The 20889-nt window shown below is 41.9% G+C and overlaps 1 protein-coding gene across 3 annotated transcripts in view; it reads right to left on the bottom strand.

Annotated features, from left to right (window-relative positions):
• The window catches only part of SLC12A7 (solute carrier family 12 member 7), a 70951-nt gene extending 55029 nt beyond the window's left edge, over positions 1-15922 (bottom strand). For 2 of the 3 annotated variants that reach the window (XM_074869681.1, XM_074869671.1), the window contains exon 1: positions 15602-15922. In XM_074869681.1, the coding sequence (XP_074725782.1) occupies positions 15602-15728 (127 nt within the window). In that variant the 5' untranslated portion in view covers positions 15729-15922. The remainder of the gene's footprint in view (positions 1-15601) is intronic. The other variant, XM_074869662.1, reaches the window with a different exon arrangement.
• Between the last annotated feature and the right edge of the window lie 4967 nt (positions 15923-20889).

The raw sequence follows: 20889 nt of genomic DNA on the forward strand, positions 1-20889 counted from the left end.
GACACCAGTCTCAGCACAAAGTATTATCTTGGTTGTAATAAAGACAGAAATAGATCTTGGTCCCTCAAGCAGATGAGTGACTACATCCCTGACGGATTTCCTACCACTGTCCATAACTCCCTTGTCCGATAAACTCTCCATAGTATCACTATATTTACTGGTATCATGACATAGAAGTCACATATTATCATAAGAGACTCAAAAGATAGCTATTGTCCATTAGGGCTCTAGAATTAATTCCACGATCCAGAGACAAACTGTTGATGAATTCACCCACAGCTACTGTTCTTATCTAATATATCTCCTTCTATGCATATTCTCCAGCTTTCATTTTTCTGTTTCTCTATGGTTTATAATTGGTCCCCCATTGCTTCAAGTCCTAGAGCCTGCCTAGGTCCCTCTCCTCCAACAATGCTAATGCAAGGCCAGCAGCGTGAACACAGAAGAATCTCCCTCGTGAACCAGCACCTTGAGATGTTTCACAGTGCATGGAACATACTGATTTGGCACAAGGTTGTCTGAGAAATTGGCATTTATCCTTTAATTGGCCCCATTGTACTTAGAGAAAGGTTCAGTTCACTTTTCCATAAACAACAAAAAGCAACTCTGTCCCCAAGCAAATACATGCTGATTTCTCTCACCATCTCACTAAAGCATACAAGCACTAGAACTTCTTAGTTAAGACACTGCACTTCCTTCCCAAGATTTCTGAAACTTTTTCTTTTAGCTCCATTCCTTGAAATGGCCATGTTATTTTTACTAAAGTTTTTAAGAAGTATTCATTAAAAGGCACATTCCCAAGTTAAAGTAAAAATAAGGTTGTTTGATATTTGTCTTGCTAAGACAACACTTCTATTGATTTTTTCACCTATTGACAGCTCGTAGCTGTACTTACTAGCTAAATATTAGTACTCCCTTTGGGGTACTTCCAATCCCTTCTGAAAGGATAACTCTTCAAAAACTGAGCTGGGGAATTGTTTTGCGTTCATGCAGAGTTGTAATGTCATTGAGGTCACTACTTCAGTGGGTATCATCAGACTAATCAAAACATCAAAAAAGGGTAGCCAATCAAATAATGTGAATCAGTATTCACAATTCTGAGGTTAAAGAATATAGCTTTGTCTTAGCAGTTCTGGAGGTAAAAAAAATCAGCATTTCAGTACTATACATTAAGTATTTTAAATTACAGGTAGGAGAACAGTGAAGACCTCCTTTTTATGCTTGTATTTCTGAACAGTTACTTGGCTTTGCTCCATAGGAAAAAGCTCTGAGCACAATGTCTCTAACAAACAAGCCTTGTCAAATGCACCTAACAGACTTTAAATGGAACAACACAGCATTTAGGTTTCCTATTTTTCAAAAATTTTTCCAGTGTTTCCAACCAATAGTCTACCTATTTTAAAGCTTTCTAATACTAGTCTTCAAAATAGCCTGTCACTGACAGACTCTATAAAAGTCTCCCATTTCTTTAATAAAGTTGTCTCTTTTTGTATGTTGTGAGTGTTTGGTACAGCATTTTTATAGTATTTGACATGATCAGCATTACCTGTTCTAGCTCTATTTGAAAGAGGATCAATGCTGAAAAAGTGACTATAAAATGTACTGACAAGTACTCTCTCATCTGCAGTTTGTTGACTCGTCCTACAATTATGAACACCTTTGAAGAACCTCCTTTGAGTTTTCAGCATTGATGTCAACAAAATCATACTGACTGTAAATTTAAAAACACCACCTTTGGGAGTATGCTTATTTAGTATGCTTAGAAATACAGCAAGCCTTACAAACATGTAACTCAAATTGAGGTGTATTACACCATCCAGCAGAAAGAACTAGTTTTAGGATCCCAACACACAGTCAACAACTATGATGAGGTTAACAAAATAAGCTACTATCCCAATCTTTATCTCATCCCTTCTTCAAAAGAAGGGATTAGAAAAACTAGAACTGAAAAAAGACAGGATTTACACTTTTCACAAAAGCTGTAAATATCACTTCTGGTGCATCAAATGGAATGAAGCAAATAGAAAAAACTACTTCAGTTGCTTTCACTGAGGTAACATGGAATATAGAAATAGGTACTTTGTTCCATTAGTAAGTCTCAAGCCATTTACAGCTGTATGTTTTAACCCTATTTCCTTGAATTCTGTAAGGAAGCTTAAAGATAATAAAATCATAGAATCATTTAGGTTGGAAAAGACCCTTAAGACCAGAGTCCAACCATTAACCTAACACTACCAAGTCCAACAATAAACCATGTCCCTAGGCACCAAATCTACACATCTTTTAAATACCTCCAGGGATGGTGACTCAACCACTTTCCTGGGCAGCCTGTTCTAGTGCTTGACAAAGCAAATCACCTTTCCCTCACGCTTCCTTGAAATTGCATCAACTCAAACTCTTCTCAGGTGTGGAGGTGAGTTGAACATACAATAAGAATGATAATTTCCAACGTAGTTTTAGACACTCATCTAAGCTGCACATGTCTTCTGGAATTCAATTAAAGCTTCTGCAACTGCAGCACTCCAAAAATCTATACTTACTGTTGCTTGATTTCTGAAAGTAATTCAAGTTATGAGGGTTTACAGGCAAAAATCTTAAATCTGGACTAGATTAGTAGTCCATCTGAGCCAGTATTTTATCTTGGACCACCACTGGTATTAAAAGATATGGAAGAAAGTCAAAATAAAACAACAAAAAAAATCTTCTATGGGCTTGATTATGATAGAATGTTTCCTCTGTCTTATGATACACACAAAAAAGCAGCTGTTTGATATAACACTCCATTCCACACAACATAAAGTGATCAAAGCCTAAACTCTAGAAATAAATCTGGTTTCCCCCCTTAAATATATACTTTTAAAATTATTGTTACTATTTTTAATCTGCTATGGAATGTTCACACACCATAGCACGACTCTGTGCTTACTGATGGACCAGTAGACAAACTAAAGCCATAACTAGTGTACCTTTCATAGAAGACTGTCTAGTTAATTTTCTGTGTTGATGGGACATGCAAAAATTCCTACTATTGATTTCTACACATACTCAAGCACTGTGATGGCTGTAGCTGTATTTACATGGAAGTCAACTGCATCAAATTACATTTTATATGTGAGATATACAGCTGCAAGCAGAGAACGTAGGAGACATGTCTCAAATTTGGGAGGTAATATTCAGAGTGTTCATGCATATGATCACAATGTGCATTCCCATACACCCCAGCCCCCAATTGCCAATGCAGTGTAACCCACACAGGTTATCCCAAACCATGCCAGAGTTGTGCTAGCCTCAAGTTTAGAACTGATCACGTCATCAGATGATTTCTCATTAACATTTCCACACATCAAAAATAACTTACATCAGAAATATGTCTGTATATCACATTTCAAAGTGTTCATCATAGAGGCAAAAGACAGCACTTTGTTCAAATTCATATTCCTCAGAAGTTTCAGAGCAGTGATCCTCACAAACATTGACAGGTAGAATACTTTAAGGTATGTTACCAGTTAAAAATTTCTAAGCTGATCCAAACTGGTCCATTTTATACAGTGTAAAACAGAAGCCAACAGCATAGCTTAAACAGGCAGAAACCACCTTTGCCAGCAAAGAGGTGGCCCTCCTTCCGCTCACATTTCTACTCAGCCATTTGTGACCCTGTATCGCACTAACTCACACTAACAGAACTACTGATTATAACTGCAACAGTGGTGTGTGTTTATTACTGAGCTGAGAGAGAGTTGGTTTACTTTAGTTTTTATTCTTGCTTCTACTTTTAATCCAGATGAGTTTGGGTGGTTCACTACACAAATGCTTGTGCTGTCACTAGAGACACCATCAGTGTAGGAATTAGCAATTAGCGTAAGTAAAACCAATTCCTTAGCACTGATGCCAATATCACTAAATCATACAACCATAGTGGCTGGTTTTCCCCCTTTTCTGCCCCCAAATCAAAAGAGGTAGAGCATGAAAAAAAAAATGTGTTACAGGTATCTTGTCTTAGGGAAAGTGGCAGAGCAGGGCTTGGGGTAGAAAAAGGAAATGATCATTTAAGTGATCCTAAATTTGCACTAGGATGTCTGTTCAAGAGATTAAGGACAAAAATATGAGGCCATCTAATCTGATTTCCTGTCTTTCCACAGGTTGCAGAACTTACTTCTGCATTAGGCACTATAACTTTGAAAAAAACATACTGAAATTTGACCAGTGTATCTCCTGATGTTTTCATAGCTGAAATAAGAAAAAAGCCTATCAGTTTTTCTTTATAAGGATTAAGGGTTTTTTTAATTACTAGAAAAATCTCAAATTGTTCCTTATTTCTATTTAAATTTGGCTCTTTTCAAACTTCTAGCTATAACATTCTAGTACAGCTTCCAAATTTAACCACTCACACTTAGTATTTTCTATCTGTGAAGGTAACTATACTTATCAAATTATCTCAAGATTCCTTTTGAAGCACTGGAACAGTTAAGTTCAGAAAACATTTTCCTAACCTTTAATCATTTTTCTGGCAACATCTTCTCCAGTTTTTAAGTTATGAAAAAAAAAATTTCAAATTTTAAAAATTAAATACAGCTTTCTAACACCAGTCTCAATCATGCTATTTACATAAGTATAATCATCACCTCTCTACTCCAAGGATCAGGCTAGCCCTCTTTACCACAGCATTACACCAAGCTCATACTATTCTATTCCAGTCTCACCCCTAAATCCTTTCCAGATTCACTGCTTCCTCGCTGTCCCACGCGTCTGTCATTAGTGCTCACAAAAAGAAGTGTTCCTATTTGACTTTGTATTCAAACACATTTTGTTCAAAAAAGCAAGCATCTGTGTCTCCTGTCTTGATGTAAGAGTTTAACATCTATCTGAAAAATAAAAGTAGGTTCTTTTTATATGGCAAAACAAGACAGGTTGTGTTCAAAGAAGTGAGAATGATCTATAACTTTTGAACCACACGGCCTCAAATAAGATAGCTTGGCAATGATAAGGTATAGCTGTTCTCTAAACAAGTACACATGTAAAACTAAAAAGTTTTGCTTCCCACTAGAAATTTCTACCTTTATATGCTGCTGTCTATGCATGCGTTTATATGCAGAATGCAGTTGAAGAATAATACTTCACAGAAAAGTCCTAACCTTTCATAGTTTCCAAAAGGCCACTCTTAATCATAGTCCATGTACCTTGAAGTAGGTTCCACTTAGCCAGATACAGGTGAAAAATAACAGGTTCTAATAAAAATGATGGTAACATTTTCATTAAGTTAGTATTTGGTCATATTAAGAACAAACTGCTACAGACTGAGACTATGAAGATAAGATCCTGTTTGCACAAGGGTAAACAAGCATTTACTGTTAACGTAAATAATTTTTTAAGGTAAAAATACATAAAGTATAAAAGTCACTAAAACTGACATATAGAAGTGTCACATCCAAAAAAGCTGCCTGTGGCAAAAGCTGTAATTCTATCTTCTCTTTCATGCATATTTACTTCCTATATGTCCAAGTTTTTGATTGGCAAGCAACTAAAGAGAACTCAATCTTAAAAATTTCATTTCTTACCACTCCTAATCCAAAAATACATAGAAGTATTCTTTAGAGCTCTAACATAAACCCAAGTTTTCAAAAGCCACTACCTTGTTAATTCAAATTATGAGAAGGCATCAATAACCTTGTGCGAATTTTTAAACTTGCCTCTGAACTTTGGCATCAGATGGGTTTAAGAATTCAGTGCAATCTATGTCAAAGTTGCAGGTTAGTGGGTTTTTTAGTAAAGAAATGTCTAAATATATTTACTATATCACCAACTTCTTGCATTATTTTTGACTAGCACAATTTATGTAAGTTATCTTGGAATGCAGAGCAAGGTGCACTTAAGCTCCTTGTAAACCCCTTTACATAATGGAGGACTGTAATACTACATCCATCACTTACCTTATCAACATCACTAAATTTTAGTTTTCTTTACTTAGGCTACTATTATAATCAAGCACAGCCTATTTCCAATGAAAACACACTGCAAAAGCTCTTTATAAATTCTTTATAATATAGCTGGAAGTACAGAACCTGCTATTTTAGTAAAGAGTCATTAGAACCATGGTATTGTCTTTTAAAAAGACTCACTTGGATTTGGCCCACTTTCTTCATAATCTTGTTCTCTCATGATTAAGGAAAATCAAGTCATGCCCCTCTGCTGATTCTTCACCTACCAAGAACTGAAACAGGAAACTGACAGCTGCTTCCTCCCAGCTTTGTGTAAGACCTCAAATCCTGTTTCTTACTAGTATTGGATTAATCCTGAAACAAGTCATTAAGGCTTCATGCAGTGTGAAGCATGCACATGATGCAGCCAAACTACGTGACCGTCACAGAACTCTCTAAAGAGAATAAAGCTGGAGGATTTCCATCAGCAATAAAGACCATGCTTAGTGAAATGGACAGGATCAAGTTACTAAAACATCACACCTCTTCACCTAATACATTTAAAGTTTTCTTTCCATCAAACAAATTCACTACTAAGCAGATCGGTATACATTAGCAACAAGTAGTCTTAATACATTCCAAAGGTTTATCTATGTAAAAAGCCAGTTTTATGCATCAAGTACATATTAGCAGATCTTAAGCAAGTTAATCATAAGTATAGTTGCTAAACATTGATTTTATGTAGAAAGAGCTTGCATTAATTGTACTTAAGATGTAGAAGACAAACACGTTAAAATATAATTCTAGTAACTTTGCAAGCACTTTTTAAAAACAAGTATTTTGAAATTATAAAAGGGTCCTTTTTAAGACTGCCTGCATGATTTGTTAATTCTCTTTCAAATTAGATACATCACTGTTTTCTAGTTTATGCATTAATCTATTTCATACATTCTATACCAGCCTTAAACAACTTCACACAAACTATTTCAGTTCTATTAAATGGACACTATTGCTTAGAACAGACTAGTTCCTGTGGTCAGATCTTTGAATCACATCCAAAATCTACTTTTCTCTGTGATCCTAACACCTATGTCACAAGCATGGTCAACTATGGAAAGGACGAAAGGGTTGAAGGCTCCTTCCAAGCCCATTTCCCCAAGTTATTCATTCCTAGAACCAGACCTGGTGCTTACTAGGCCCCTAAAAGAGCTGCTTTAACTCGTTGAAGTTGCAAAAAGCCTGCTTCCTATACCTCCCCATTTTGATATTTTGATTCCCGCCCCACCCCCACCCCCCAGTGACTGCTTCTTGTTCCTCACCAGCAAAATAAAGCAGCTCGAGCAAGTCCTCAGCAGATGTTCCACAAAGCAAGAAAGGCCAGTAGAGGGATAGAGATAGGATAGGAATGGTCACTAATCAATGGCAGCAAGACATTGTTTATGTCCTGGTAAGTTTCTATCAGGACAGTTCCACAGGTAACAAAGCAAAGTTCTGACATATTTTCAAGGCTGTTCTAAACTTTTCTTTCTGAAGCTAGAAAAAGAGACACACAAGCTTCTCATTCTTCAAGATTGGAATTAATCTGTTAAAAGGTTTTATTCTCCTCCAAAAGTAAGCTAGTAGGAAGATTTTCATTTTAAAAAGTTTCAAACTTGTGTACCCCCTGTCAGAAGGCAAGAAACAGAACAAGTTTTTAATTTCTTCTTCCAGAAAGAGAAAAGATTATTTTTTTCAGAAGATACACGAGTTTTTAAAAAAATACCCATTTTTGCAAAGCAGTTACCACTCAAAATCTCACCTCCCAAAGACTCCCAGAATGATTTCCTGAACAGGTTGAATGCTACTTATTTTTGGTTGCTATGAGCTAGCTAAAGGATACAGCTAATTAAGGTACCTAATTAAGAATGCTAGCTGTTGAAATCAGGAAGCGGATAATAAGTACTGTCCAATTGACACAGACATTATTAAGCCATGCTTCCCCATAGCTGTGATTCAAGCACAAAGTTATTCAGGGACCATCTTTAAGTTTGTATACTGCTAACTGTTCATGAATGCATTTCTGAAGATTACCATCAGGCCTTTAAAAATAAGTAGGTAACACTTGTGATGCCCTAAAACTCAAGGCTGGCAATTCTGAGGATTGAGAAGCTGCCAAAGAAACAGTTATAGCTCTTGTAAAGCAGGGTCAGAGCTGCATAGCAAGAACCTAGTGTTGCACAACCTAATGAATCAAAACTTCATCCAATTTTGCAACTACTGGAAAATTTGCATATGAAATCAAAAAGACTGCAGTTTTCATAGACTTCATGTGGTGGGTTTACCTTGGCTAGCTGCCAGGTGCCCACGAAGCCACTCTTATCACTCCCTGTCCTCAACAGGACAATGGGAGAAAACAAGATTAAAAAGCTTGTAGGTCGAGAAAAGGACAGCGACATCACTCAGCAATTACTGTCACAAGCAAAACAGACTCCACTGATTTAGTTTATTCCCACTTAAACAGAGCAGGATAATGAGAAATAGGAACAAATCTAGAAACACCTTCTCCCCACCCCCGACAGCTTCCCAGGCTCAACTTCACTCCCAACTTCTCTACCTCCTTCCCCTGAGCAGCACAGGGGGGTGAGGAACAGGGTTGTGGTCAGCTCATAATGCGCTGTCTCTGCTGCTCCTCTCTCCTCATGCTGTTGCACTGCTCCAACATGGGGTCCCACCCACAGGAGACAGTCCTTCATGACCTTCTCCAATATAGGGTCCTTCCTAGCGGCTGCAGTTCTTCAAGTACTGCTCCAGCATGGGTCCTTTCCATGGAGTACAGTCCTTCAGGCATGGACTGTTCCAGCACAGGTCTCCTCATGGGGTCACAGGTCCTTCAGGGTACATCCATCTGCTCTGGCGTGGGGTCCTCCATGAGCTGCAGGGTGGATATCTGCTCCATGGGCTGCAGGGGGACAACTTGCATGCCGTGGTCTTCAGCATACACTGCAGTGGAATCTCTGCTCTGGCACCTGGAGCACCTCCTCCCCCGCTTCTTCACTGACTTTGGCGGGGTTGTTTCTCTCGCATATTCACACTCGTCTCTCTTAGCTGCTGTTGTGCATATTTTTTTACCCCTTCTTACCAGTATCACCCATGTGCTCAGCTTTGGCCAGTGGTGGGTCCATCTTGGAGCTGGCCCACCCTGGAGTCAGCTGGAACTGGCTCTGTCTGACACAGAGGCTGCCTCTGGCAGATTCTCACAGAAGCCACCCTGCAGGCCCCTCACTACATAAACCCAATGCACTTCACTGTGTATTCTTCTTTCAGTAGGGAAGGAAAAAACGTTCACAACCACTGCTAAGAATGATGACACCTTCTCCACTGAATTTGTCTTTACTGTCTGTGATAGTTTTGGCTGGGATAGAGTTCATTTTCTTCATAGTAGCTAATATGGGGCTATATTTTGGATTTGTGCTGGAAACAGTGTTGATAACACAGAGATGTTTTCATTACTGCTGAGCAGTGTTTACACAGAGTCAAGGCCTTTTCTGCTTCTCATCCCACCTGCAAGGAGGCTGAGGGTGCAAAAGGAGTTGGGAGAGGACACAGCTGGGACAGCTGACCCCAACTGACCAAAGGAATATCCTATACCATATGGTGTCATGCTCAGCATATAAAGCTGGGGGAAGAAGAAGAGGCCACACACACACACATATTCAGAGTGATGGTATTCGTCTTCCCAAATAACCGTAATGCGTGACGGAGCCCTGCTTTCCTGGAGATGGCTGAGCACCTGCCTGCCGATGGGAAGCAGTGAATGAATTCCTTGTTTTGTTTTGCTTGTCTGCTTGGCTTTTGCTTTACCTATTAAACTGTTTTTATCTCAGTCCCTGAGTTTTCTCACTTTTACCCTTCTGATTCACTCCCCAATCCCACCAGGGGAGAACGAGTGAGCGGCTGGGTGGTGCTTAGTTGCCAGCTGGGGTTAAATCACAACACTGTCACCACTGTGTCAAAGGTGCAAAGAGCCAAGGAAAATATACTGCAAACCTGAAGTACTCTTATTAGCTTGGGGTAGGGGAAGGTAAATAGAAACCTAACAGGATAAGCTACACTATTAGCAGAATTTTAATTCTGCTAGCTACTACCTGGACAGTTCACAAAGCCATAGCATACAAATAATTGCAGTTATACAAATTATAGTGTGTACCAGAAATGCTCCCAGTTCAACTGGTACATCAAATCAAGTAGGAAAAGAAATACTGATTATGCAAAAAATACCACATAAGCCACAAAAGGATTGTATGGAAGAAAAAATAATCGGTAGGAGAATACATTTAAATTGGTAGGAGAATTCATTTAAACCAAGCTACACATTTTGTTCAGGGGGGGAACCCTCAAGCTGTAATATTTCTACTCAGATTCAGAAAGTAAGTCCCCTGTGATAACGTTCTATAGTTCATTAGTCTAGAGAGCAAATAAAAATAGCACTGTTTCATTCCCCATGCTTTAGTATCCATTTTTATGTAAAGCATCAACATAGTTCAAAGATGCAGGAAAAATTAATCGGGTCAGCGCTGCCAAAAAGGGTGGCTTTCTGTGTTGGGGTGAGGATGTAACACACTGTTGTTCTGCAATGAGCCAATTCAAGGAAATAAAGCCTCTTAAAACAACTTTTAAAAACAACTGTTTTACTGTCATAGCTAGTTTCCTGCTGATTTGGCTCCCTAAAACAGTTCACAAGCAGTAGCACTGGAGAGAATATAAATACTTTCTTTCCCCAGCAGCAGCTAATAAGATCTGCTATGCAGTATCAAACTATATCCCTTACCAAATGCAGCCTTTACAATGTGAGCTTTTAAAGCAGTAACAGTCATCTTAAAGATAACAAAACATTACAAGGAGAGTTCCGTTATGAAAAACCATTAAAAAGTTACCCAGGAGACCTTTGCTCATTATATTCTGATGGCTGCAAAAGTATTATCACCAAAGGAAAAATCTGCAATAAGAGATCAAAAAATCTCAATAATATTTTTATTACAGCTCAGAGAAGTTAAAATTGAGGGTTGCCATCACTACATTTGGTGTTACTTTTCTCCTGGAATATTCTACTTGAAAGTTGGTCTATGACTAGTACTATTTACATTTAGCTCTTAGGCAATAAGTACAATAAAAGAATGTTAGTGTTTCATTCGTGCGAAATTAACACAATGGAGTAAAAGAATGATTTGTTGTCCATGTCAAGCGTTAAGACCCTCTCCTTCACAAAAAAGGTCAAAACTGCAACAGTCTAAAAGAAATGTTTAAACAGTTACAAAGTGCTAAGTGATCACATACTCCACAATGACGTTAGTTTATTATTCTTAACTCTGCCTCCTTTATTTGCCCCTATTTCCCTTGGAGCTATCAATAGCTAACACACACTTATATTCAGTGGTACATGTAGCTATATTAAACAGTGAAAGGTTCCAAGCACCTTGGCAGACCTGGGTATACATCAGAACAGTCAGAGCCCTTCAGAGCCAGTAAAAATCCCTGTGTGTGGCTCCCATGCCTGTGATCAAACATCAGATATGCTTTTACCTGTAACAGGAATAATATTTTCCATTCCAATTTTCTATTACACAATATAACATTGGGGTGGCAGAGGAGGACAACCAATGTGGCTTCTGTAAAGGGAAGTTCTGTCTCACATGCCTATTTGGAACTTAAACTCACCAAAAAAAAAAAAAAGAGAAATTAATCCAGTTTCATAGAAGGATCATCTTTTTCTGGCCCACAAGTTGTGAAGCTTGGAAGAGCATGTGGAAACAGTATTGTATTTGACAACCCATGTTCCCATGCATATCCCTAGACCTGAGCCTTCAGTTAGTACTGGAAACATTGTGCACACTACTAACTAAGCACATGAACAGAACAGAGTGGGATAACTAACCTGTGGAGACAAAAGGAAAAAAAAAAGCAAAGATACCAATTTGCATTTTTTCAGGGTACAGAAAACTGGACAAACTGCAATGGGATGACAGGGAACATGTAATGCTGTATTTTTCCATACAGCAAGTTCTGAACTACAGACTGATTCTGTGTGTGAGCAGAAGCTGAATGAAAATATACTAGATGTATCAGGGAGATTAGCCTGTCTTTCCTCCATTGCATATATATACACCTGCCTCAACTATTTCCTGGTTTTCCAGGAACTAGCATTTTACAGACATTCACATCATTCATGTTTCATTAGTTATGTGATGACCAGGTGTAATGACCAGGTTTGTCATTGATATTCCTTGTATTTGAGGGTCTTCAATTTAAAAAGGTTTTGTAGGAGTTAGTTCTCATATTGGTTTCTAAATAAAAGACTGCTGTGGCTAGGTAAATAATACTATGGGATGCTAAAAATACTAGTTATGCTTTGAAACACCTGACATGCTAATGAAATAGAGATTTGATCAACTTTACAAAGTTTTGACAGGTCTATCTAATAGATAGTCATCACTGATGCATGCAAAGAAAACAAATAAAAAGCCCAACACGAATCAAAGCCAGAACTTCTCATAAAACTTTGTCCATTACTGCCTACAACAGATTCCTGTTTCCTTCACTCCTTCAACCAATTACTATTTCCTGTATTAAAAGACACAGGCACATATACTTTCTGATACTTAGTTTGTATTTGAGTCAGCAGGCTCCAACCCTCAATTATACTGTTCAATCCAAGCATTAAACTTCCACTCTGCCTCCCTACTCTTCTAATTACTACTTTGGCCAGTGCTATAATCCAGCCAAACAGCCACTCACCCAAATCTTCCCCTCCTTCACACATGTGAAGGTGTCACATAACCAGAAAATACAAGGCTATAGAATTTCAGACGATTGTGAAGGAGTAAAGAGCATAGAGTAGGAACATGTCAGTTTACTCCATTATCACATAGATAATTATCAGATAAGAATGTGTGAAAGTGGATAAATGCACAGAACAACTAAGTGCCTTGCTAGCAAGATACCAGAATTACTTTACTGGTGATCTAATGGCGAAACAGCATACAGCCTGCTTCCCTCCAAAAAGGAGTATTGTGGGTTTGGTGGGGGGGTTGGTTTGTTTGTTCTGGCTTTTGTTTGGGTTTTGGGTTTTGTTTAGTTGTTGTTTGTTCTGTTGAGTTTTTTTAAAACAAGGTACTAGTGCAGTCAAGGAAATTCCAGAAGAGTTACTTGCTTTTTAAACCAGAGAATTCAATCAAAACTGATACAGTTCTAGAAGCCTGAACAACTGGACCAGAATTATATGCTCAGCTGTATAGGTGAAGGGTAACCCAAAGGGGAAGTTCCCATTCTCCCTCTTTTTTCACTTCCCCCTCTGCACTCAGCTTTACCCCCCCTCCCACTTTGACACAACTCTAGCCATTCTCAGCACTTACTCACCTCAACTCCAAAACAGGGGAAGCATGTTTTTCCCTCTGCAGGAGTTCAGTTTTTTCTGTCAGTTTAGCACTTGAACCAGCTCAGTGAAGTGTCTGATGGAGCACCAAGGTCAAGCACAGGAAAAAGGAAGAGAACCCAGCGATGTGAAAGAAGACAGGGAAGGAAATTTTCTGCTCCCTAGCCTTTCTCTCAAGGCTGGAGTGGGGAGAAAGGCAAGCACTCCTTCTCTGAACAGCAGGCTTTTAAAATGGGCTGAACTACAACAGCTTTTAGTTGTACTAGTAATTTAGAATTCTATAAAGTTTTGAGACGAATGGGTCAAGGAGACTTATTTGATTACACAGCATTAACTTAACAATTTTATCCATACCAAACATCCATATAATACCCAAGACAACATTTAAGTATGTCATTCACTTCCCAAACCTCTGTATCCAAGTATAGCACTTAATCTCTTAATGAAGTCGGAGCTCTCTGACTATATCTTGTTTACAAGTCAATGACTTCTCTTTTCCGTGTTTTCCTCTCTACTCCCTATTTTACAGGCACGTTAACAGGAAAATTCACACATAAATTCATCCGCTCAGGTGATATAGATCCAGAACAGCAGATAATTTAAACGCATTTTGCAAATGTAACTGCCAGTCCACACAAATTCTACTTAAGCACACGAAGAATTATTTTTTTTCAATCACAACCCTAAGGTTAGAAATATGCCAGTAGAAGAACGCCAGTTCCACTCTTCCCCTCAGCCTCCCAAGACTTCCAAATGTTGCAAGCCTTCCAGATGCTTCATATATACACATGGTCTAACAACTCCTGTCTAACTATGCCTGTACGTTCAGTATTTTGAGATGCCATCTGACCAACCTCCGTGCCTTTCTGACTAGCTCTTCTACCACAAGGAAAACTGCTCAAACAGATTAGGGCTGTACTGCTGTCATCCATACGGTACAGGAAACAAACTGTTGCCACAGTTTTTTGGTTTTTCTATTCCATTTAGTTTGGTGGAAAAAGTGGCAGTAGTTAGGACACTTGCTAACCGCTTGAATATACCAAAGGAAATGCAGCTACATGTAGTATGTATTTTTAGGGGCAGGTGGGGGCTTAAGGGGAGAAAGTTCTGGGAAGAAAACAACTCAACTTTGTCAGCTTGGTGTTTTACTGGATCATCTTCCTGAAGAATTTTTATGCAAAAAGAAACTAAAATACTGTAAGTCTAATTAAGTTTGTCAAACATCTGGTTTCATCTCTTCACATTCACATCCCACATCCCACAGAATTAGCCTTATGTATCTATGATCTACACCACAAAAAGAAGCCGCCGCCATTAGGAGGAACTGCCTTTTACAAAACCCCATCTTTTGACCTGTGTTTATCTAACATCTAAAAAACAAAAGAATTACGAATGGGTACTGATTGTAAGCAGTGCCCAAAACAACGTGCAGATCCACCCAGCTCTCGGTGCGAGCCCCGATTCAAGCACCATACTTGGTATTGCCGCTGCAACACGCTTCAGAAAGAGGAAGTGTTAAGGGCTTCCGAGCCGAAGGAAGAGTGAGTTATTGCCTCCCTGGCAAAGCCTCCTCATCCGAGAGACAAAGCGCTCAGTTCCCCACCACCGCCTGCTGACAGGAGGCCGCCCCGGCCGGACCCTCAGTGGCGATGCCCGAGCTCCACCTGGGGCCGGGCTCTGCTCCCGCGGCGGCTCCGGGGCGCGGCCTAGCAGGAGGGAGCTCCCAGCACCGCGCCAGCGAACACCGGCCGAACCCCGAACGCGGCGGCTGGGCCGGAGCACGCGGCTGGACACGCACCTGGGGCGAGCGGGGAAAACCGCGCTCCTGGCCACAGTCTGGGTATCCGCTCCTACCGCTCCCTCTGGTGAGCTCCACCAGGGCTGGGCTTTGAAACCGAGCTTAACGGCTGGATTTGATAATCTTAAAGCTCTTTTCCGACCTAAACGGTTCCACAGCTTTTACGCCTGCCTCGAACTGCCGGCGGCTCCCGCTGCCGCTCGCCAGCCGCAGGCCGCCCCGCAGCGCTTCCTCCTTTCGGCCGGCGGCGACGGAGACAAAGAGAAAGAAACACGCTCTCAGCCGCCCCGGGCGCCGGACTTTCGCCCTCTCCCGAGGCGCGCTCCTCCACCGGGACAGGTAGCCCCGGCACCACCCGCTGCGGGGAGGCGACGCGCCCCCCACCCCACCTCAGGCGGCGGGGACCCTCCGGCTCCCCCCCGGCGGCAGCCCCGCACAAAGCGCCGGCGCGACCCTCGGGCGCTGCCCGCCGCCCCTCACCGGAGCCCCGGTCCCTCTCGCCGTCTTCCTCCTCTTCCTCCTCCTCCTGCCGCTGCCCATCCCGCTCCGCCGGCGCCCGCTCCTCGCCCTGCGCCTCCACCGGCACCACCGTGAAGCTGGTCGGCATGGCGCGGCCGGACCCGGGACCGCCGGCACCTCCTCCGCGGGCAGCGCGAGCCCGGAGCTGCCGCCTCCCTCACGTGAGAGCCATTTCCTCACGCGGCGGGGGGTGGCGGCCGGCACCGAGCCACCGCCCCCTGCCCGACCGACCGACCGACGGGCGGGGCGGCCCCGAAGGGAGAGGCCGGGGCCCGGGGGGCGGCCTCCCCCAGGGCGAGGAGGAGGAGGAAGGGAAGGGGGTGCTGTGACTGGCTCTAGTTTACATACACGCAACTTCCCAAGAAGAAGAAGAAGAGGAGGAGAAGGAGGAAGAGGAAGAGGAGAAGAAAGAGAAAGGGGGTGCTATGACTAGCTCTGATTTACATACACGCAACTTCCCAGCTGGGAACCGAGGCGGTCGGCGGGAGGTTTTGCCCTCCCGCGGAGGGGGAGCGGCGCGTCTGCCGCGAGTCGAGCTCCGGTGCCACCGGGGAAACGGCCCGGGCCGGTGGCTGCGTGTGTGTGTCTGGATGCGTGAGAGCCGCCCTGCGTGGTTTTGTTGAGTTTCAGCTGTGACTGTGGGGCACACAAAAAAAATGCGGCGTCTCTTTCTCAAACCTTGCCTTGCAGATAGCCTTGCAGCACCAGGAGCGCCAGGCTGCTGCTCCGCGGATCCCGGCAGGCAGAAACGGGCTTCCAAAGGAAACCAGAGCCAGACTGTGAGAGCCCTGAACCTCCAGGTCTCTAAAGGGCTGGCAGCTTGCAGAAGGCCCAAGCAGGAGCTTCGTGGGTCACCTTTTGGACAAGTGGAGGAGAAGGGCTACTGTGTGCCTTGGCACAACCAGGAGATGAAGATGGTTCCCAGAAATCTGCTCTCCTACGCAGCAGCCGTGGATTGCAGGGGACAGCTGAAGGCCCCGTGATGCAGGGCAGAGGCAGCATGTAAGCTCTGACCTGAAGTGAGGCAGATTCGATCACTGAGTGGATGGGCAGTGTATCAAATTAAGTATTAATGAGGTAGCAGTAGTGATGAGCTGTAGTTCTTGGTTACCTAAAACTTCCTTCCCAGAGGAGGTTGTAGTATCTCCACTCCAGTGGAGCAGAGAAGTAGCAGTCTCGTGCTATCCTGCCTTTCCAGCAAAGTCGTAGAATAGAGAAGAACTCTGTTCAGGTAGGTCTGTATCTACGCCTTTAGGAAGGGGACTCTGGTGGGTTTGTGGATCCCATACCTCAGTAGGATGGATGATGTCTACCTAACACGTGTCTGTCCCACAGCGTAATGGCCTTCAAAGAAGGGGGTGAGGAAAGTGATTCTGACCATCAAAGGTGGCAGTGAAGTGTCAGATGTGAAGGTGACAGGGCAGCAAGAAAAGGAAAGGGAGAGAGGCATGGTAACAGTTTGATACCTGGTATGGGCTTCCAGTTCCACCCTCATTCAAACCATGGTGTAACTACAGTAACAAGAACAGTGGCTGCATGAAAAAGGAGTTTCTGTGTTGGGTATGTGTCTCTTCACCCTCCCCCTGCCTTTTTCCAAGCTTAAGAAAGTGACTGGAGTGGTGTTTTTGCTAGTGATAGCAGATTTCCAATACATTAATGATGTTACCTGCAGAGGCAACAATATTGTGGGACACTTTTAATGTTAAAGCTCATTTTGTCATGGTACAGACTATTATCAAAATTAACTGTACTAAGGAATTAGATACATGGATAAATTAGAATAGTAAATATAATTTAAAACATACAAAAAAATAACAATTCCCTCTTCAAAGCAAGGACTGGACAGCATGCAATGTGGAAGGCATGGGATCACATATGAGCATTGAGAAAAAAATTTGAAAGAGCTGATCATTTTTTAAGTGCCATCCAACTGGTGCCTTGAGAAGTCTATTGAAGGTAACATATATGATGAAATACTGCATGCACAAAAAGTTGACTGGGGAGAAATTAGGACTGCAGCCTTCAATTTTACTTCAACCTGATACAAATTTTTTGTCTAAAATAGCTAAAAGCCAAAGAGAAGCTTTGGACCAAACAACTTTTGAACGAACAGTGGCAGCACTTCCAGCTCTTTTCTATTCCCTCTGTCGTAACCATGGAGAGCCATCCGATGAAAAATAGGTGCAGTTCTGTGCAGCAAGAATGGTAAATTCACACGGGGTTGTGGATTGTCCCTCATTACAGGGACACCCTGTAATCTGAGACCTGTGATTTGTGAGCCTCTGTTGTGCTTTGAGCTCAGAGGGTAACTGAGCACCATGCAGCCGTTCACTCCCCCATTCCCCCTCAGCACTGGGAAGGAGAAAAGCAAAAGACCCAGAAACTTGAGATAAGGACAAAGAGGGATGGCTTCATCCTTTAAGGCCCAGGCAAAAAACAGACTCATTAGGGGAAGAAAAAAAGAACATAAATTTAATACAGACACTAACAACCACAACACTTAACAGACAGAAGGGGACAGTGAGAAGCATTACCACATCTTGAAAACACCTTCCCCCACCCCTCCCTTCTTCCCAGGCTCAGCTTTGCTCCCCATATCTCTACCTCCTTCCCCCACAGAGGCGCAGGGGATGGGCGGTGTGGTCAGTCCCACCGCTGCTTCCTCCTGTGGAGGGAACTTCGGGCATCCCTCCCCTCTTCCACCACAGTTCCCCTCTCACAGGAGACAGTCCTCCACAAACCACCTCCGACATGAGTCATTCCCACGAGTGTGTGGGTCACCCCGTGTGTTGCAAATCCTCCCATCTCCGAACTACAACAGCAGGGCCTTCTTCCCACAGAGTCCTGGCCTTCTTGGGGCTCAGTCACCTTGGTCATTGTGGGGCCCCCACAGGCTGCAGATCAGTATCTGCTCCACCGGTGACCTCCATGGGTGGCAGGGCGGTGGCCCTCCCATCTCACCCTGGGATACAGGGCTGTCTCTGCTCCAGCGCACCTCCCCCCTTCTCTTCCTTTCCTCCGCTGACCTCACTGTTCGCACTGATGTTTTCCTTGCAACTTCTCCTCACAATTCCCCCAACTCCTCCCAGGTTCCCCTTCTTACATATGTTATTGCAGAGGCACAGGTAGGTGGCCTGGTCTTGGTGCAAAGGCGGGTCCGACTTGGAGCCGGGAGAGCTTCAAGAAGCTTCTCACAGGGGGCCACTGCTGTAGCCCCCTCCCCTGCTACTAAAATCCCCACCACCTACTCAAACCAGGACAGACTGTTAAAAGTTTTTGCAGAATGAGGACCTGGGACTGGTAAAAGTAACTCGCTTCTTAAGTTGATTTATTGTTATTTCCCTTCAAATAGCATGAGATACAAGTAATGTGATACATGCCAGGTTTAACAACAAGAATATTCCTTCTAGGAATAGGAAAAAAGAGCAAAATTAGAATAAGATCAAGACATTCTATAGATCTGTGTCTAAAAGCACAATGCTGGAATCATAACATTATGTGTTTTGCTAAAAAAAAAAAAAAAAGCTTTCCGTTTGTGACATTGAAAACACAGAGCTCTGGAGCGTCATCGTGTTTCTGTTTGGTGAGAGAGGAATGCAGCAGGCACACCACCAATTCAACCACATATATCCAGATGGACCTTTAGAAGGCATTCCTCTTGTTAACTAAAATGGATTTGGGGGGTGAATATTCTACTGAGTGCTCACACGTCCCCCCCCAAAACAAACCCAAAAACTAGAACACATGAAGAGATGTGAAATTATAATTAAGCTAGTTTACATACTGAGAACAGAAAAATTATTAAATCAATGCTAACAATGACTGTTACGATTTAAAACAAGACATCTACCTAAGGAAATTAATGATGTCACTAAGACACCAATACCTTAAAAACTTGTATTGTCTTTGATGATATTAAGGTATTAGAAATAAATCGCTAAAACTAAAAAAAGATACAGTTATTGTCACAGAAAAAAAGAAAGTAAAATCAGAAATAGCAAAGAAGGAAAGAAAAATGCTTAATACATCGAGATCATAGTCTAGATGATAGACAATAAAAATATTACTAAAATTACATATTTTCAAGTCATCAGGACTGATGCAGTTTATGTACGTGAAACTGAAAATACGCTAGCCAGTGAGTTCTCGGACTCAGGAATGTTACATTTTTAGACATCTTGAATAATTGGGAAAATTCCAAAAGAGTGAATGATTGCCCTTATCAATACCTAAAAAGAGGAAGAAGAATGACTCACAAAAGTTGAGCTAACTGGCTTAATGATAATTTTGTTTTGAGGAAAGTTGATCATGATATATAAATTTTGGGAGACAAGATACCCTGTCTGAACAGTTAAAGTTGTTCTAGTGTTACAGCCCACATGAAAACAGCCATGGCATTTCATTTGGTACCAGCTGAAATTTGGTTGGAAGTTTCTATGGAATTACCTCCATATAACTTCCATATATTTCAAAACTGCTTCCTGACAGATCTCAAGGTGTTAGCAGAGGCAGAAAGATAAGAAACATAAGATTGGGAGTAAGGAAGATTAGGATATGCTCTGACACTTTTTTCATTGGCCATTTAGATTTTCTAGTAAAGTCTGTAGGTGACAATGGTTGCAATATCCAGTAATGGGGGAAAATGTTTGTAATATGAATCAAACAGATAAAGGCATTATAATGCAGCCATGAATACATCTGAGGATCAGGATGGCAGGAAGTGAACATTTATCTTGGGAAGCAATAACTCAAAAAAGGATACAGTGTAGCCCAAGTTGAGTGTGACACCTTCCCAGTCTGGCCTTTGCCAGACCTTCCTGACTCTTCAAATATTTCTGTCACATACTGTGGCCAAAATGCAAGCCAACTACACGGTGCTTTTTATTTCCTGGGTACAAACAAATGTTTCCCAGAGTCCCATGCACCATGCCAAGTGGTACTGTTCTAAGATTTAGTTTGTTGACTACTTGTCCCTCCTCAATGAGAGGACAAGGGCATCACAACCTGCCATCACCTGATTCCTCACAGTCTGTTATCACTGTCATCTAGAACACAGTTCAGGTTAGCACATCACGATGGACTCTAATTTTGTGAGAGTCAGAGAGTTTTCATTGCCCAAGTATTCATTCATGCCTAGGGCATTTCTGCAGAGATGTTGCAGTAGCTTTTCATATCTATGGTGATCATTAAGCCACACCTGAAGCAAAGTGTGAGACTGTGTGTCTATCTCGCATTCAGAGCACATGGAA

Source organism: Strix uralensis, chromosome 1 (assembly GCF_047716275.1).
Source record: "Strix uralensis isolate ZFMK-TIS-50842 chromosome 1, bStrUra1, whole genome shotgun sequence".
In the NCBI taxonomy this organism is placed as follows: domain Eukaryota; kingdom Metazoa; phylum Chordata; class Aves; order Strigiformes; family Strigidae; genus Strix; species Strix uralensis.